The sequence below is a fragment of the Rhea pennata genome, chromosome 8 (assembly GCF_028389875.1).
Source record: "Rhea pennata isolate bPtePen1 chromosome 8, bPtePen1.pri, whole genome shotgun sequence".
Classification (NCBI taxonomy): domain Eukaryota; kingdom Metazoa; phylum Chordata; class Aves; order Rheiformes; family Rheidae; genus Rhea; species Rhea pennata.
In genome coordinates, this window is record NC_084670.1 from 3,521,385 (window position 1) to 3,539,418 (window position 18,034).

The 18,034-nt window shown below is 41.6% G+C and overlaps 1 protein-coding gene across 9 annotated transcripts in view; it reads left to right on the top strand.

Moving 5' to 3' along the window:
* The window catches only part of DOCK7 (dedicator of cytokinesis 7), a 109,557-nt gene that overhangs the window by 73,419 nt on the left and 18,104 nt on the right, over window positions 1-18,034 (top strand). For 4 of the 9 annotated variants that reach the window (XM_062581982.1, XM_062581973.1, XM_062581974.1 and 1 more), the window contains 15 exons: window positions 150-263; window positions 1,184-1,354; window positions 2,041-2,180; window positions 6,113-6,282; window positions 6,937-7,091; window positions 8,116-8,298; window positions 8,775-8,910; window positions 10,091-10,187; window positions 10,633-10,650; window positions 12,628-12,724; window positions 13,845-13,979; window positions 14,658-14,810; window positions 16,098-16,256; window positions 16,524-16,624; window positions 17,796-17,988. In XM_062581982.1, the coding sequence (XP_062437966.1) occupies window positions 150-263; window positions 1,184-1,354; window positions 2,041-2,180; window positions 6,113-6,282; window positions 6,937-7,091; window positions 8,116-8,298; window positions 8,775-8,910; window positions 10,091-10,187; window positions 10,633-10,650; window positions 12,628-12,724; window positions 13,845-13,979; window positions 14,658-14,810; window positions 16,098-16,256; window positions 16,524-16,624; window positions 17,796-17,988 (2,022 nt within the window). Of the gene's footprint in view, window positions 1-149; window positions 264-1,183; window positions 1,355-2,040; window positions 2,181-6,112; window positions 6,283-6,936; window positions 7,092-8,115; window positions 8,299-8,774; window positions 8,911-10,090; window positions 10,188-10,632; window positions 10,651-12,627; window positions 12,725-13,844; window positions 13,980-14,657; window positions 14,811-16,097; window positions 16,257-16,523; window positions 16,625-17,020; window positions 17,104-17,795; window positions 17,989-18,034 lie in introns of those variants that run through there. The other 5 variants (XM_062581980.1, XM_062581981.1, XM_062581975.1 and 2 more) reach the window with 2 other exon arrangements.

Below are 18,034 nucleotides of genomic sequence, written 5' to 3' on the forward strand. Positions count from 1 at the left end.
ACCCAGGTCACTGCTCAGGCACCAGAGCGCAAGTATCTTCTGTGCTGGTGCCTAGGCCAGGATTTGTCATTTGAACCTTTAGTATTACCATATTACCATACAATGTTCTTCTCATTTTCTTTCCTGTTTTTTTTCTCCCTTCTCTCTAGGATACAGAAATGGTCGAAAGGCTCAACACGAGTCTTGCATTTTTCCTCAATGATCTGTTGTCTATCATGGACAGAGGGTTTGTCTTTGTCCTTATCAAGACCTGCTACAAACAGGTGAATGCAGATAAATAGAGTGAATTAGCTGTGAGCCATAGCGTAGCCTATTTCTGTAATTTCCTGTGGACAGGCGGCAGAGACAGAGTTCTGCTATCCAGGTCTTTTTATAGAAAGCATGGTGTTCTCAGTAGTGGTTTAGCATTTATGCCCCTCTGATTGCACTCTTATATGTGGATTAGGAGTAATTCCTTTGAAGCAAATGGACGTGCCAAGGGAAGGAAAGAATTTTTCATCTGCTCATCACCATCATTTAACCAAAAGTTAGAAGGAAGTTGTGTTAGGGGGATGCCAAACTGTCGTGATTTGTCAATGGGTCTCTCCTTGTATGACCATATTGCTCATCAAACTCTTTCCATCTTGAGCAGCTGACAGCAATGTCTCATTTCCCACAAGGAGGATTTCTGCATTATGCCTTGAAGGTGTCTTTGCAGCACAGTAGCAGGGAACCACCTTGAATCACAAAGTTTCGACTCTGCTGTAGAGTCTAGCATTTTATAGAAAGGGGCAAGAACAGCAGTAACCTTTGAACTTTGTTGCCTACTCTGTGATTAGCTAACCTGCATCTTTGATCTGTTAACCCATCACAAGGTGTACAAGCCTGATTCTGACCACTCCCTGCTGAAATCAATAGGACATAGATATCATGCGTCAAATACATGGTTCTTAATTTGCTTATGTAAATATGGCTGTTACATACTTCTTGTGTTGATATCATGCTGGTGGTTGAGGTATACGGCTCCTCTCATTATAATCTGTAGCTCAAAGAAGGAATGTGTATATGACTGTTTAATGGCATGAAACTCTTTAGTTTGGGTACTGTTGCTGTGGAAGAGTTTTTTGAGAGCAGTGGTGGGACAGGTGCTGCGTTTATAATGTGTTTTGGTGCTAACTGGAGTTTTATGGGTTGCACTTGCCAGGTGTCTTCAAAGCTCTATTCCTTAACAAATCCAAGTAACCTAGCATCTTTGAGACTGGACTTTCTTCGCATCATCTGCAGCCATGAGCACTATGTCACTTTGAATTTGCCCTGCAGCTTGCTCACACCACCTGCATCTCCATCACCATCTGTGTCTTCAGCAACTTCTCAGGTACTCTGTGACAAGGATTTTATGTGTTGATTTTACATGTATGCAAGTTGAGCTTTGTTCTGAGGCTTAAATCTTATGAGACCTCTCTTATTATTGAAAAAAGAAGGCCAGTATTCTTTTTGTAGTGTCCACACACTCTTCTGTCCCTAGGGACCTAGCTTCCTCCTCTACTGGACAAATGCATGAACGTAAATGAGGCATTATAGAAAAGACTTTGGCCGATTTTACCTTTTTCTCACAAAACAAGATGCTTTCTCCTCACAGTAAGTTAGTCCTAGTCTGCTCAGAAAAAGTAATTTGATTTAACAAGTGTGCCATTCAAGTGGATTAATTAATTCCAAAATTAAGTAAACTAAATCAAATTAAAGCCATCTTAAGCCTGAATGGCAGCATCCATACCTGTGTTAAAAGTCTAAGTAATCCACTTTCAAAGGTTATTTGGCTTAACTTCCCTAAGTACTCCCCTGTAGGTGAGAAGGTAATAATGACAAATAGAGTTAAGGGAAGAGTCAGTAAGCTTGTGTGTAATGTAAGCAGATGTGCCTAAATTCAAAGGAAGGAGGGAAAAGATTTACATGAGATTGTCTTTAAGTGTGGACAGCACTTCTACAGTAGTTTTTAAGCTTTAATTCTCTGTATTCTCAGGGGTCTCTTTGTGCAACTTCTGAAACCTCATTTTTTCACAGAGTTCTGGGTTCTCCACAAATGTCCAAGACCAGAAGATTGCAAATATGTTTGAATTGTCTGTGCCTTTCCGCCAACAGCATTATTTGGCTGGGCTTGTGTTAACAGAACTGGCTGTCATTTTAGATCCTGACGCAGAAGGGTAAGTCTTTACATTTTTTTCCCCAAGCATTTTCTGCAATTCCAAGTAAATGGTGGATGCCAAACAAGTTCAACATTGTGGCCAGAGTTGCTTTAAATTTATAAGCTGAGAAGTTGGGAAAACTAGGTTCTATAATACAGGTTCTGTAACTCTAAGAATGCTTTTCTCTCCCTGCCGCTTGTATTTTTTACTTCCTTAGCCCTGACTCTGTAAATGTGATTCCAGTTGCATTTTTCCAACTGAGAAGGAAGGGAAGGGATTCCTAGTGGAGCCTCCAGCTGGCTACCGGCTCATTTCTGGAGCTCTAAGAGAAAAGTAGCTTTTCTCAATTGTAACATGAAAATATTTTTCAACATTAAGGAATTATTTACTGCTGGTGGGGTTCTAAATGTTATAATGCATTCCTCCTGCGGTCCTTCCAGCTTTTTAGACATGTAAATTATGTGTTGATGAGGCTTATATGGGTAACAGGAATGGAGTCAAGCATGCAGAGTTTGTGGATGACCTGCCCAGTCTGTGCAGCAAATAATTTTTTTTTAAGTAGAAAAGTGGCCTGTACTTCCGACTTCCAGTCTATTACTTTAGACTGTATTTAGGGCTGTATTCTCTCTTACCCCTTTCAAATGCATTTCAATGGAAATTACTGATTTCTTCTACATTTCTAACTTGTCTTGAAGGCATTTTTCTAAGGATGGACCCAGAAATATCAGCAAAGTCAACAAATGCTGATGATTCATAGGTAATTCTGCCCCTTTAGAGATGCCAGGAGTGTGAATTTCCATTAATTGTTTCCTGTTGGAAAGGAAAGTGTTGCCATAAATTGAAATATTTTCCTTTATACCTAGATAACACAGTATAATCCCATTTCTTTGGCCAGAAACAGAATAAGCAGCAAATCTTTGCCCATGCGCACTGTCTGCAGAAGTTCCTTCTTCTGCAGTATAGCCACATCCTGCTCACTGGTTAGAAATTGAATTCTTCTCTAATCATATTTGCTTTTGTTCTTCACGCATTTTCTGTTCTCATCTAACCTATCTCCTGAGCTCTCCCCTGGATCTGGGTGGTAATCTGTGCCCAGCTGCACAGAGGAACTATCAGTGTGATTTTACTAGTGTCCACTGGAGACAGCTCCTCTCTCAAACCCTGACTAGACAAAGAAAGGCCACTAAATTCTTTGATACCAGTTCAACTGTGGAGATACATTTTAATCAAAGCTCCTGAATTTTGGTTGAGAATTTTAGCTTGCACTGTCATGCATTTATTCATTATGATTTTGCAGAATAACTTCTCAGTTGCAGCTCATTAACTGTTCTCAGGCCTCAGTCTTCTACCTTTGCCTATGTAGAGATGTTTTTGGGGAATAGCAATAGAAATTTAAGATTATTTTGAATTGGTATCCTGCTCTATGTGTGTGTGGCTCCATTCTTGCCAAGCACACGTGATAATCTCAGCCAGGGATATGTATGTTTGGGATTGGTCAGAAGAATTGCAACAGAAAGAGAAAGTAGAGTGGGAATTAATTACACATACATGTTTGAGCCTGAGCTGAAATCTGCTTATGTCCGATAGATCCACCATGTAAAATAAACCACTGGGTTCAAATCTGTTCTTTCCTACCTGAGAGGAGTTTTAAAGGTCAGATAGAACTATTAGCAGATCATTAGTAGAGGACTCAGACCTACTTGTTACGAAAATGTTTTCACCAGTATGTTCCTCTTTGGAAAAAGAACTTCTTTCTATTTGAGTAGTCCTGTGGCAGGAGTGAGGTAGGATACCTGTCTAATTGTTTATTGTCAGAGGTTTACCTGGCATCTTGATAGGTGATACAGAGCCTTGAGACTTTAATTGTTTTCTCTTCTTACTCTTTTTTGTTCCATTAGCAGAGTATCTTGAATTTTAGCTCACACATTTTACAAGAGCTATTTGGATTCCATTGGGAGTTTTGTGAAGAAAAGATTTTGATAAAGAAAAGACTTTGCAATACTCTAGTGTTGAAAGATTATGCTTTAGTTAAATTCCTGTGTGCTAGGTGCTGCACACAATAAATGACAGTCCTCCTCCAAAGCACTTATGGCTGAAAGAGGAGTCAACATGTGGATGAAACAAGCAAGTTGAATTTGGCAGTTGGAGAAATGAATAAAGAATGAGTCCAAGCAGCTATATCCTCAACAGATTTCTCAGCAAACAATCCTGTGATGCTTTGATTATTAATCAGTAATAATTTTATTACTCATTTCATAATTTCTGTGTTGCCCATATTGACTGATGTTACAGAGCACAAGTGAGAAAATCAGAATTTGGCCCTCATATTCAGTGTAAAAAGTCAGTATTCCAGAAGTGTGCAATGTAGGCAAAAATTCGTGCCAGGGCTGAGGTAAAAGTGAGACTGGTTGGAGGGCAGCAAGATTGATTCATCGTATTATCAGCCATGAAGACTAGGGGATCATCTTTCCTCCTTTCTAATATGGATCCATCCACCAGCGTACGTACTCTGTTATGGAAGATATGAAAAGAAGCCCACGTAGTCCTAGGCTTTAACTACACTGCTTTGTTTGAATGCATTTCCCCTGTAGGAGTGGTTCCATGGCCTGCCAGACAGTTCCTTTTAAACTATTACAAACCCAACTTAAATGTCTCTCCTTCAAAACACTTCAAGGATTTTCCCTGAACCTTAATTTGAGCAAGGCAGTCATGTAATTAAGCTTCTTCTTCCTAGTTGTTTAGGGTCTCATTGATAACATAAACAAGCAACTGTGGGATCTCATTACAGCCTCATTAAAAATAAGGAAAAGTAGTGTAGCTACAGCTAGCTAATGTCCTCCTAACCTCTACTGGTATCTCTGTAATCATTTTAAACCCCTTGACAATCCAGTCAAAAATGCTCGCCTTTTTTTTAACCAGAACTCAACTCTACTTTTCAGGTAAAGTGGATACTGCCTGAAATTCAGCACTTGTTTTAATACCTCAGGTCTGAACACCGAAGCTTATGTTTTGCTAATGCATAATGTATGAGCTTCCTTGGCTGCTTCATGCATGGGGTAAAGTTGCCTTATTGGGCTGGTTTGCCTACAGAAGCAAATAGTTACAGACATACATGCTATTTGCTCTGTGAGAGTTTTTCCTCTGTGTGATGGCTGAGGGAATTGAAAGGGGCAGTGTGAGCTCTTGGGAGATTCAGAGTTTGCGTTTTTAAGGCATGAGCACGGAATAGGCTCAAGCAAGGTGCCCTGCAAAAGAGAATATTTGGGTTGTGCCACCTCCTGCATCTTCATAATAATGGAGGCCATTTCTTTTTTCTTTTTCTTTTTCTTTTTTTTTCCTTCTGCCCCTCTATTTCTCTGAAATTTTATAATTAGAAGTATTGATCTGTAGTCTACTGTTGTGGTTGAATAACTGCATGTGGGTTCAGGGAAGTGAAGCAGAAACTTCCTGATGATTTGATAAATGATATGTTCTGTCTTAAGAGACTATTGCTCTCTGTAAATAGTGTTAGATAGAAACAAAAAGGAATGCTGTGAATAGTTTCACTAAACCCACTGTCCTCTCAAGTTTCTCTTCCTGTCTTCCATATTCCCCAAGTTCTTTTAAATGTTCTTCAGCAGACTTGATACCTCAGCATTCCAGGAGTTGCAGCTTTGTTCTTGAATTGAAAATGTGAGAGCCTTCACATTATATTGGGTCTGATTATGCACATCAGCAAAAGATTTTTGTACGTTTTATATAGTGTAGTCAAAATTACTCCTAAGCTACAGGCCAATTTGTAAAAGCCAGACATTTGTAAAATTTGTGGGAGACCAAGGGATACTGTGTAATGACAGTTTATGACAAGTTAAAAATAAAAGCCAAGATTTTTTTTGAAGCCACTTAGTTACAAAGTATCGTTTGCTTTGAAGATATTAACTAATCTGTGTGACCCAACTCTCTTTTAACAGTTTATTTGGATTGCATAAGAAGGTCATCAATATGGTACACAATTTACTGTCCAGTCACGACTCGGATCCGCGGTACTCTGACCCACAGGTAAAGGCCCGGGTGGCTATGCTGTATCTACCTCTGATTGGCGTGATCATGGAAACCGTGCCTCAGCTTTATGATTTTACAGGTATTTTATGTTCCGTGCTTTGAATATATTTTCAATTGCTCGTAAGATTTGGTTGCTTTTATTCTAAAATTAAACAACCAAACCCTTTACTATTGGATGGGATGGTTACTATTTCTGAAGTGTGGTATCTTTTACATGTTTTCACATCCATTTCCTTAACTGCACGTGCAAAATGTATCTTTAGTAACTGACAGTCAAAAGCTGCATTTACCCACTTGTTTGCATGAAGTGAAAAACGAGCACTGCTTTTCAGGTCTGCTGTACACAATGTCCTGAAGAGCAGTGGACATGGGTTGTTACATATCAGGGCAAGGGAATCATCTGGAACAGTTTGGAATTTGGAGTCTTCATCTAAATCCTTTGAGTTCAATGAGTTCAGTGAAAGCTCCAAGGAAAGATTTGGGGTGAACTATTCAAAGCAGAGTAAGGTCAGAAGGATTCTAGGAGGTGGTTTAGGTCACTTTTGAAAATTATTACTGTTGCTTTGTGTAACTTCAGATAATAGTCAGTTCTATTTACTTGCAGTACTATATGAGAGTGATGTTTTTTAGTTTGCCTTCTCAGACAGTTCAGTGAAATTAGCACTGTGGAGGGAGGCTGGGGAGAGAAACTTTGAATTTGGGGATTAAATGGGATGCATGTGTTTCTTGGCAGAGAGTCACAATCAACGAGGGAGGCCAAGCTGTGTTGCTGCTGATGATTATGAAAGCGAGGGTGGAAGCATGATAAGCCAGACAGTTGCCATGGCCATTGCAGGAACGTCGGTTCCTCAGCTCACCCGGCCCAGCAGTTTTCTACTCACCTCATCGGTACAAAGCTATCCCTCTCTATTCCTTGACCCTCAGCCTGTGTCAATAAGCAAATATTTACGCATGCACGCCCTGTAGGACTGATCAGTGAGCAGTAGGGACTGATATCAGCTTGCAGCTACATTTTGCACAGGGAGGCAGAAGGTGAAAAACAAGGCAGAACAGATCACATCTGCGTGGAGTTGTGCCTTTCTTGGAGGGAGTATGACAAAATGTCAAACAGGGATAAAAGTCAACAAAGCACAGAAAATGAAAGAATTCTCTTTGCTGATGAAGATTCTTTCTGAAACAAATCTGATAAAAATTTTGTGAAGTGCAGTGGTCATTATAGATTCTAAGCCCTAAGCAAAGATTCCTGCTGCATCTAAATCCCACATAGCTGAAAACGTAAATGGTCCATTTCCCTTGCTCTCTGTGCCAGGGAGGGAATCCCCCTGATTTCAGTAGCAGGCAGACTGTTCCTTCACTCCCTCTTCCTCCCTTTACTTCTATATCAGGACCCCATTTTTCCAGGTATTACGTGCACTCAAAGTGAGACACTGGTCTAGATGAGACCTAAGTACATACATGAGAGAAATGAACTTGGACAAAAGAGAGGATGATGGCACAGTTACAAAAGTAGCAAAAGGTATACAAAACTCCACTGGTGGGATTCCTGTCCAGTTTTCCTTTCTTTCTATCAATGAATGGAGTCTTTCTGCTTAATTGTTGACTTGAATGGAGGTTATTAAAGTCATTCTCGGGGTGCTGGCTGAAAAGAAAGTCATTCACCTAACATTATGAGTTTGGTTTCAGATGTATTACTGCGTTTCATTCTTGTGGCTTGAGTATCTGTGTTCTTCACTGAACTGTTGGGTTGGTAAAGAGAAATGTGTATCTCCTGATGGTGAAAGTATTTATTCACCTTCTGTTCCTGTCTGGTAATTACTTAGCCCAGGGTGGTAGCTGATGCAGATCTTGGGGGTGACTGAAGTGTCTGGGCATGAAACCTAGTATAACTAACTGTCTTGACTTGTCTGTTCAGAGCGGAAGGCAACACTCCACCTTCTCAACAGAGTCCAGCCGTAGCCTCTTGATCTGTCTCTTGTGGGTGCTCAAAAATGCAGATGAAAGTGTGCTGCAGAAATGGTTCACAGACCTGTCAGTGCTGCAGCTCAATCGCCTACTGGATTTGCTTTATCTCTGCGTATCCTGCTTTGAGTACAAGGTACAGCTGTATTGTTTAAATCTCCTCAAATTCCTCCTAAAGCATGCAGAGAAACTTTATACTCCCATCCTTTTTACATCTCTGAAAAGGCATTTCCTTCCCTCTCCTAAGTATTGCCTGTATTCATAATCCTGAGGCTATACATTTCCCTATGAGATCTCTAGCCTTCTTCCACATTTATTTAGCCATGCAACTGCCTCTGCCTCCTTTCACTTCTTACGCAGTATATGCTGCTTGCTACTCACCTGAGAACTGTTGCATGAAGTGGGGGCAGTTCTTGGACATTTTTGCTGCTCAGCAGATTGAGTTTCCTGTAGTGTTGCTTAAGTGTGGGTAGATATCTAGCTAGCAGCTAAACCTGTATTCCTTTCTTGCCATTTTTCTTCATACAGAAAAAGATATTTTCACTTATTAATCCTCTGAATGTATCTCAGTTTGAAAGAATCTTCCATCATTGTCTCATTTGAAACTTGCAGGGCAAGAAAGTATTTGAAAGAATGAACAGTCTGACATTCAAGAAGTCAAAGGACATGAGAGCTAAACTTGAAGAAGCTATTCTGGGAAGCATAGGAGCAAGGCAGGAAATGGTCCGAAGAAGCAGAGGACAGCTAGGTAAGTAAAGATGTATTCTGTGCTGGCCCCTTTTTCAAAAACCTACAGTTACCATCCCCAATGAGTACTTGCATCCTTCTGTGGTGTGGGATATTATACATCAAGCGCTCCAGACAAAGAGCCCCCAAGGAAAAAGCTATTTGCAGTTTGCAGCATGCTTCACTGGTTCTGTAAAATCTCTGCACCTTTCCTAAGTTCTATCAACAGGCTATTTATTTGTTACTTGACTGCTTTGGTGTATATGTGGTCATGTCTTATTTATGGAACCTTCTTGCTTGAACATCTTTCAGGGCAGCCTTCTAGCATGTCCTGTGCAAGGGTCAGAGTGGAAAAAAACCCTGTCTGGTCTTGCTTTTGATCACTCTGAGAATGCCTGAGTGCTTCTGCTAAAATAATGCTTGAAATGGCCAGCGGTTTGGGTAACACGCGCCCCCTTGTGATGACTTTTGTTGTTTATTTCTTCTGAGAGTAAGGTTGGAGGTGACTAAGACAAGAATTAGGAGAACTGGATTTGGTCTCCTGTTCTACCACAGGCTTCTTCATGCATATAAAGCAATCATTTTGGGCTAAGCTGAATAGATATTTAGAGATATGCCTCTGAATTAATGAATTATTTGAGAGATGGGAACCTTTTGTATCTTTTTATCTGGCCTCAGTGCTTCAATTACTGATCTGGAAAATTGCATAGTGAAATTCCCCTGCCCTCCCAGGAGTGAGAATAAAGATGTAAAAGAGTGTGAAATGAGAAAGGAGGTCTCAGTACCACCTACAGAACATCACTGTATCTCAGTTGAAGGGGTCGGATTCCTTATCTAGTCCAAGGAAGGCTGGACAAGCTGCTTCTCTTAGCTTCCTTGGTAACTACCTTCCTGATTTGAGTATCTTGGCTGCCTCTCTCTGTTAGCTGTCTTGTGAGCTGGCATGAGGCAGCACATGAAGTGGTCTGTGTTGCTTATGGCTCTATTGGATGAAAACTACTGCAGTGTAAGGTGTCTATCATGTTACTCTCAGCAGTGATAGAATTCGGGACCATATAAAGATTCTGGGTTAATGCCACAGCCCTTGGATTCTAAGGAGTCATGTCTTGCTGTCACTTCTCACTTGTAAACAAATCTAGAGTAGCCACCCATGCAAAAAACTAACAGTGGATGACTACTGTTATTTTAATATTATCTTGCAGAGAGAAGTCCTTCCGGGAGTGCATTTGGAAGTCAAGAGAATTTGAGATGGAGAAAGGATATGACTCACTGGCGTCAAAACACAGAAAAGCTTGACAAGTAACTCTGCCTTATCCTTCTACATTAACAGTGTCACAGTTCCTCTAAGAATTCAGGGTATCTCTCCCCATAGGAGGTCAGTGGCGGCAGTCCACTTGCACCTCATGTGAGTGGGTTTGAGCCCTTAGCTGGAACAGATCTGGCTGTGTGCAAATAGCTTTCAGTCTGACACTGCCTAACTCTTTGCTTCTCTACTTTATCTTCTTGCTTCCTTAGAATTTTGAAATGATTTTTAGAGACTAATACAATCCATTGCCTTCTTAAAACCCTGTAGTAAGCTGTAATTTAGAGAGAAGATCCATTATCAGTATTTACAGCTAGCATATATATCTCATGTCATATTTCCTTTATTCCATAAGAGCATTCTGGAGTTGGCAAAGCTTGCTTTCCTTTCCTGTCCTAATCCATCACTTTGATTGTTTTTCCACATGTGCTGTGCTTTTAGAAGCCACAAACCAGCCAGGTACTGTAGCATTGGTGTGCGGCTCTTACAACTATTTTGTACATATGTAGACTCAACTATCACAGCACTATTTGTGATGCTTGGCAGAACTTTTCAGTGTGTGTGTGCAACTGGTTGGAATGAGTTCTTTTTGCTTATTACACCCATTTCCTTTAAAGTTCCCTCTCTTGTTGTGGTTTAATCTGGAAGGCTCAGGAGCTGTGTTCAGGCTGTGTTTGCTATGCACATTTTCTGTTCTCTCAAGTTGCAACCTACAGTCTCCATCCTCCCAGCAAAAGAACTGTTCCTAATTGTAGGAATGCAAAATCAGCCCAAGTAAAGCTCTGAAGAAACTGGGGAATGGGGTTCTCAGAGCCTGGATGGAGGGCAGGCCAAATCTCAGCCATGAAGACAGACTGATGCTTCCTGGAGCTGAAAATACATCTTCACAGCTTCTAATTGCTTTGTCCAACCCAAGAATATAATCTTTTGTTATGTCAGGTAGTGTCATTTTGTCCAGGACTCTGATTCTGTTCAGGTGCCGAGAAGGCCAAATAACCAGTGTGTTTTGACCTACTGATGAAGCGATATATGTACCTCCCTGATACAACTCAAGACCTCTGCAGACAGAATTACACCAGATTAAAATCTGGTCTGCAGGACTTATCAGTTCACTGTTGTACTTGGTCCAGGCCCTTTTTTCTCCCCAGAAGGACTTCACATGCATGTTAAACAGCTGTGGAATACTGTGACAGTCAAAGGATGATCTCCTTCCCCACAAAATAATGAGCTCAGATAACTGCACAGACTTCCTCCTTGACTTGTACTTGCTCATTCTGAGCCTCAGTCTGTCACACACAACTCCTACTGGTAGCCATGGTGCTGCAAATGTGTTCTGCATCCATAGACAGATTCTGACCCTTTGAAATCTAGTGTTAAGAGAGCTATTTTATGACAAATTAAAAAAGACTGTTGTTTCACAATGAGAATTCTGCACAGCTAAATGCAGATGGCATTATTTTATGTGGGGCCAGGGCCCAAGTCTTCATATTCTGGAGATTTAAGAGTAGATAATAAGAGTGTGACCCAGCTTTCACAGCAAGCAGCATGCATGTGGAGCAGAGAGGTTGCTGCAGCAGAAGTTACAGGAACATTTTCAGCCAAGTCAGTTACTATCCTATATGCTACCTATTTTGCTTGGATTCAACCAGTTTGCATGGGTCACACCTTGAGTGTGATTTGGCCTAGCAAAAGTATGCCAGAGATGGCACTTCTGTAGGGTAAGCTGTTGTTGGGTGCTTCAGATATGCTGCTGGATCTTTGCCAGATGTACTCATTTTGCTGAAGTGAAGTGGTTGCCACTGAATTCCTGGGAACACCAGTGTGAGTGGGTGTATGAACTTAATCAGCCTTTCCAGGAAGGTGGATGCCTAGCATTTAAGAGCAAAATTGTGTAGCTTTCTCAGAGAGGAAGCTATTCTACAAAAGCTGTAATATAATGTAATGTAAAAGAACAAAGATCACATCCTCAGATGATGCCCTCGGAACCAGAATCAGTCTAGCTGCCAGGATCAAAAGTGCAAAAATACTAGCTCATGTAGCACCACCTTGTGTCCATAGCCTATAACATAAAACCATATGTTCTGTTCCTGGTTGTGTTGCTGCATGCTTTATGATGCTACTAAACCAGTTTTGAACTGGACTTTGATGCTAAATTGTTGTTATGTTCTTGGGAGGGTAATGAAGTGTCGAAAGTAGTGTGGTCCCTCCTGAGCATGATAAACATAAATTGTCTGTAACTTAGTATATGTAAAAAACAATTCTTTCTTCTTGTCCTCGTAATGGATGCACTGAAATACCCTTGTAGTGTTGTCCAGTACTAAATGTGTGCGTTGTAATTGGGAGTTTCCTGCTAATGAGGAGACATTTTTGAATAGAGAATATGTGGGCCTACTTCTTAAACAGAATGTAATTTTATTGCTTTTTTTCTCCGATTAGATCAAGGGCAGAGATAGAACATGAGGCACTTATTGATGGAAATCTTGCAACAGAAGCAAATCTGATTATTTTGGATACCTTAGAGATAGTTGTCCAGGTAAGGGTGGTAAAAAAATAGCAGAGATGTTTTAATAGCATTAGAATCACCTAGCCACGCAGCAATTTGTTCCTAAACAAAATCTTCCTCCCTTAACTTAACTGCTTCAATGTTATCAGGACTGTTCAGCTGCACTGCTGCAGAAGAACAGTTGCCTGACCACAGGCTGGATTGTAATGCCTCTCCTAATTGTCAGCTGACAGCAATCAATAGCTTCCTTCATTCTTTTTGAAAATTGTCTTTTTTTGGTAGCATAAGAAATGTTTATTCATAAAACTGATTAGCAAACTGTAAAAATTCCAAGGTCTTGCCCTAGTCTGACTGACTGCTCTAGTTCCTTCCCACATCTGCCTCAAGTCTTTCAATTCCAGGTCAGTCTCCTGTATCTGTACCTAAAATGCAAGATGCAGTAATGTTTCTAGGCTCCTTTATCTGGTTGTACACTCCAGCTATCTCCTCACGCCCTACTGGCAAGTGTGGACACACACCAGTTTTCTCCTCTGCTTTCAATACAAATGAAACCTGGACACTCAGGCTGGCAGAAGGCAACAGCGCACTTAGCAGATTGAGCCACAGGGAGACCTGGGCCCCAGAAGCACTGTGGCAGGTACCCACTACAAAAGCTAGATGCCATCTGAGAGCAACATGACTAAGGGTCTTTTGGAAGCAAGTAGTGCCTTGCCTCTGCAGCCCAGTCCCTTTTTGCCTCAGACAATTTGAATGTTAGCAGAAAGGCACTGCTGCACTTTGCAGGTGAAACTTGAGTACCCTTGGAGTGTAAGGTTGATCCCCTCCAGAGCTTCAGTGCGGACAGGATTTCATACCAGCTTTGTGACTTTTCCAGGAATCCCAAGGGGTTTACCTTGCACCTGAATAATTCACCCAGAGGCCACTACAGTCTGTCCCTCTAACAGAACCAGGTCCCAAATGGCCAGAGTCTCGTCAGGTGGACAGCACCATCATTTCATAGGCTTTAGTGCATGTGGTTCATTCAGAAACAGTGTTGTGGGTAGTTTCTCTATGCCAAAGGGTTTTTCAGGCAAAGTTGTTCTCTTCCCTTCTCTCTCACTCAGGAGGTTTGTTTTTGCTCATGCAACTCTTGGTTTACTTTTGACTGCAGACTGTTTCTGTGACGGAGTCCAAAGAAAGTATCCTCGGCGGGGTGCTGAAGGTGCTTCTGCACAGCATGGCCTGTAACCAAAGTGCACTTTATCTCCAACACTGCTTCGCCACACAGAGGGCTTTGGTTTCAAAGGTGAATTCTCTGCAAATGCTATGATATATCCTGAGCAGCAGTGATGACTGGGGCTGTTTTCTTTGCATTGGGGTCACTTCACCAAGCACTTACTATTTTGAGCAGTGTTAATTTTCAGGAAATGCGGTCTAAGAGTGGATAAAACCTGACTGATTTTCATGATCAATATCTGTATTTATGCACTTTGGATTTAATGACTATTTGCAAACCTGTGTGAGTTCCTGCTGGCCAGTTGTAAGCTAGCAAAGGCACCTACACAGTAGAGAACACAGGGCACAAGTGGAATTTAGACTGTATGAATCTCAGTTAAAATGAATTTGTTTTACTGGGCCCATAATTTAAACAGTTCCCCTATTTCTGCAGGTGTCCTGGAAATAGGCTTGAAATTTTAAGCCTGAGTTTATGGAACTGAGGTAAATCAACCTAAGAATGTAGGTGCAAGGTGTGTTGGGGTGATGTAAAATGAATTACCTTCTAGTGCTGCCAGTGAGTTTGCTTCTGCCTCACTGAAAATGTGAAGTAATGTATATTAGTGTCATTCCTCTCAAAACAGAGGGGATTAGATTTCCTCTAATGCTAATGTACACTCATTGCAGAGGATCACCATAATCTTTTTGTCTTAGTGTTTGTTTCTGGCTGGCCAGGCAGAAGTGGTTTTCTCATGTGCTGTTTTTTCAGTTCCCTGAGCTGCTATTTGAAGAAGAGACTGAGCAGTGTGCGGATCTGTGCCTGAGGCTCCTGAGACACTGTAGCAGCAGTATCAGTACGATACGGTCACATGCGAGTGCCTCTCTTTACCTTCTGATGAGGCAAAACTTTGAGATTGGGAATGTAAGTATCTTGATGCACTTTACTAGGTTAGTAGGTGTAAAATGGTTGGAGACTGCTGTATGGAGCACTGTGTATTCCTACAGCATTCAAGGCTGCAGGAGATCTTACCAACCAAATAAGCATGATGTGCACAGTGAAGAGAAGCACACGTTAGTGACTTTGCCTAGCTTTACCTCACACAGCAGCATAGCAGTGGCATAGCAGAGATGTCCAATCTCCAATATCAGAGTCTTAACTGTATGCCCAGAATCTCTTTGGAGGGCCAAGTGCCTCTCATGTCATTTTATGGAAAGATATAGAGCCGCTCCCCCCGGAGCATCAACTGAAAGAGTTTCCAAATGTCAAATAGCTGACTTGTTACTGCTGGTAGGTCGTAGACCTATTCTGGGTGCAGGTCTTCAGAGAAGTGTCAGGAAAATCCCACTGCCCTGGAGAGCATGGCAATAACAGCCTCTGTGTTGCCTCTCCTGTCAGAGTCTATCTCTGGACACTGCACTCAAGGGTGTATTTGGAGGAAATCCCCTCTGTCCTACCTACACATACATCTAGGTGAGAGCAGAAACAGCCAGGTAGCCTATCCTGTGCTACAGCTACTGTGTATGTCCTTTCTTAAAGGGCTCTGTTAGTGTAGGTGAGTTAGAACTGGGATTTGTTTTCGCCCAGATGTTACTTACCTCTAGTTAGACCTTAGCTTGACTAAACCATGTGTTCTTCAGATTGTCAGGAAATTTGCCAGCCTTAACTCTGCCAGTTCATGTTTTACTGGCACCCATGTAGCTGTGTATCGCAAAATGCTCCCCTAAACATTTTTGTTTACCTTGCTTTAGTTAGAGCCCCCTCCCCAAACTGAGTAGCAGAGCTAGAGGGACCCGCTGGTTCTGGGCCTAAGGCTTGCTAGCTAACGGATTGGCAGGAGCAAGTCAACAATATCTGTGGCTTTTATGCTTGGCCAGAATAAAACCAAGTGTCTGGAATGAAGGCTGTATTCATGGGAAGAAGTTGAGCGTCATCCTATTCAGGGTGCTTGAAAAGAGAGCAGGGAGGAGGGAAAATTGAAACGTGTTGTAGGAGAACCTTAACCTGGAACTTAATAGTGCTATCATCATCCTGTGCAGCCAACAGCACCAGAGATTTAGTGTAATCGGAGTTTCCACAGTACTAGGGGTGCAGGGAGTGGATCAAGTGTCTATCAGGAGGAAGGTACAATGACCAGAGCACTGATGTTGCAGCAGACTACTGCAGTATCTCCATGTTGTTGCAATATAATAACAGATTTCTCTGTTGTAGAACTTTGCCAGAGTGAAAATGCAAGTGACCATGTCTCTCTCGTCCCTGGTGGGGACATCGCAGAATTTCAATGAGGAGTTTTTGCGGCGTTCCCTGAAGACTATTTTGACATACGCTGAAGAAGATCTGGAACTTAGGGAAACGACATTCCCTGATCAGGTAAGAGAAATACCACAGGAGAGGTCACATGTAGTTCATTATCAAGCTGTTCCCTAAATCTCCATCTGTAGCTGGGATTCGCGTGCATTCCGTGAAGGAGGTGCATAGTGTTTTTTTCTGTGACCTAAATACGTAAAATTTAGGTCTTCGATTAATGCTGACAACAAGGAGCAAGAACACAGACATTGAGAGCAACTGTGGTCCTAAAATAGCAGTACATAGTTTGGTTTCCACTGACAATTTCTTAAAACATTATTTTTGTTACAGGTCCAAGATCTTGTGTTCAACCTCCATATGATCCTCTCTGACACAGTTAAAATGAAGGAGCACCAGGAAGATCCAGAAATGCTGATTGACCTGATGTACAGGTAGAGTTATGACCATTGCACAGGGACAGTAGATGTCAGTGCTCCACAGGATGTTTGAACAAGCTTAATACCTACTGCGCTACCTGTATTTAGAGCCTGAAATACTGTATTGCTATGAACTTCATTACTCTTCTCTTTTAGTAGCCATTATTTTACTTTGAACTTAAACCTGTTTTCAATAGCCATCGTTTGTCATGATTCACATTTTGTCTGAAATCAACAGGGCTACTTGCTTTTTGGATTTGGGCTCTAATGCTGCTCAGCTGAGCCCTTATATAGCTTGGGTTTTGAGTAATTACACTGCAGTTGCCAGTCTCAGTGCTCAGAGACCAGTATGCACAGAGAGCAGTATTTCTCAGGCTGTGTCTGTACTCTAAGCATCCTCTTATCCCACAGACAAGGGCAGGAAAAACAGAGCTGCAATTGCTTGCAGCTGTGACCAGCCAGTCTACGCAAAGGTACCCTGCAGTATCCGCGTTCCTTGTTACTAGTAAGAAACTAATTTAGTCCTTACAGTTTCCCGTGTTTGTTTGTTTGTTGATAGGTTTCTTTGGCATTTATCTAACTTAGCTTGGATAAAAGTAGTTTCTACTCCCCAGCAGTCCCTGACAATCTTATCCTCTACCTGAACAGAGACATCTATGCTTTCCCTGCCTGCATCCGGGAAGGCTTAAGGATCTTCCAAGACCTACTTGCCCAAAAGGCTCTTCAGTGATGGTATATGTGATGGTCTCCATATGCAGAAAGGAGACCATAGCCCTGTTAAAATCCTTAGATAGAAAGTTGCTAAAGCACCAGCCACCAAACTGCATGGTATTGTCTGCACTAATAGTCCTGAGGGCTTCTTAAAAGGCAGAGATTCTGTGATAAGCAGCTTGACAGCTCTACTCTTTTTTGTCTCTCACCACTGACTTGGTGCAGGCTTCCAAGAGGAATATGAGCTCTAATAATAGCTTCAGCAGTCACCCATAAAAGCATTCTGCTCACACAGGGTAGCTACGGTTGCTTGCCACCCAATAACTGGTTCAGAAATCTATAGAGTCATTTATGATAATTTCTCATCTATATAGCTTTTTATCTTGTATACTTCTGGATAACCTAGAGCTGAGGATGATTGATATTTAAGCAGAAGTAGCTAAATACTAATTGCAGAGCTTTTCTTTTTGATTAGGATTGCAAAGGGCTATCAGAATTCCCCTGATCTGCGCCTGACCTGGTTACAGAACATGGCTGGGAAGCACTCAGAGAGGAGCAATCATGCTGAATCGGCCCAGTGTTTGGTCCATTCGGCAGCCTTGGTGGCTGAATATCTAAGCATGCTTGAAGACCGGAAATATCTTCCTGTAGGGTGTGTTACATTTCAGGTAGGAGTGTGTCTTTTTATATCCTCCACAAGGAGTTTTGGAGTTT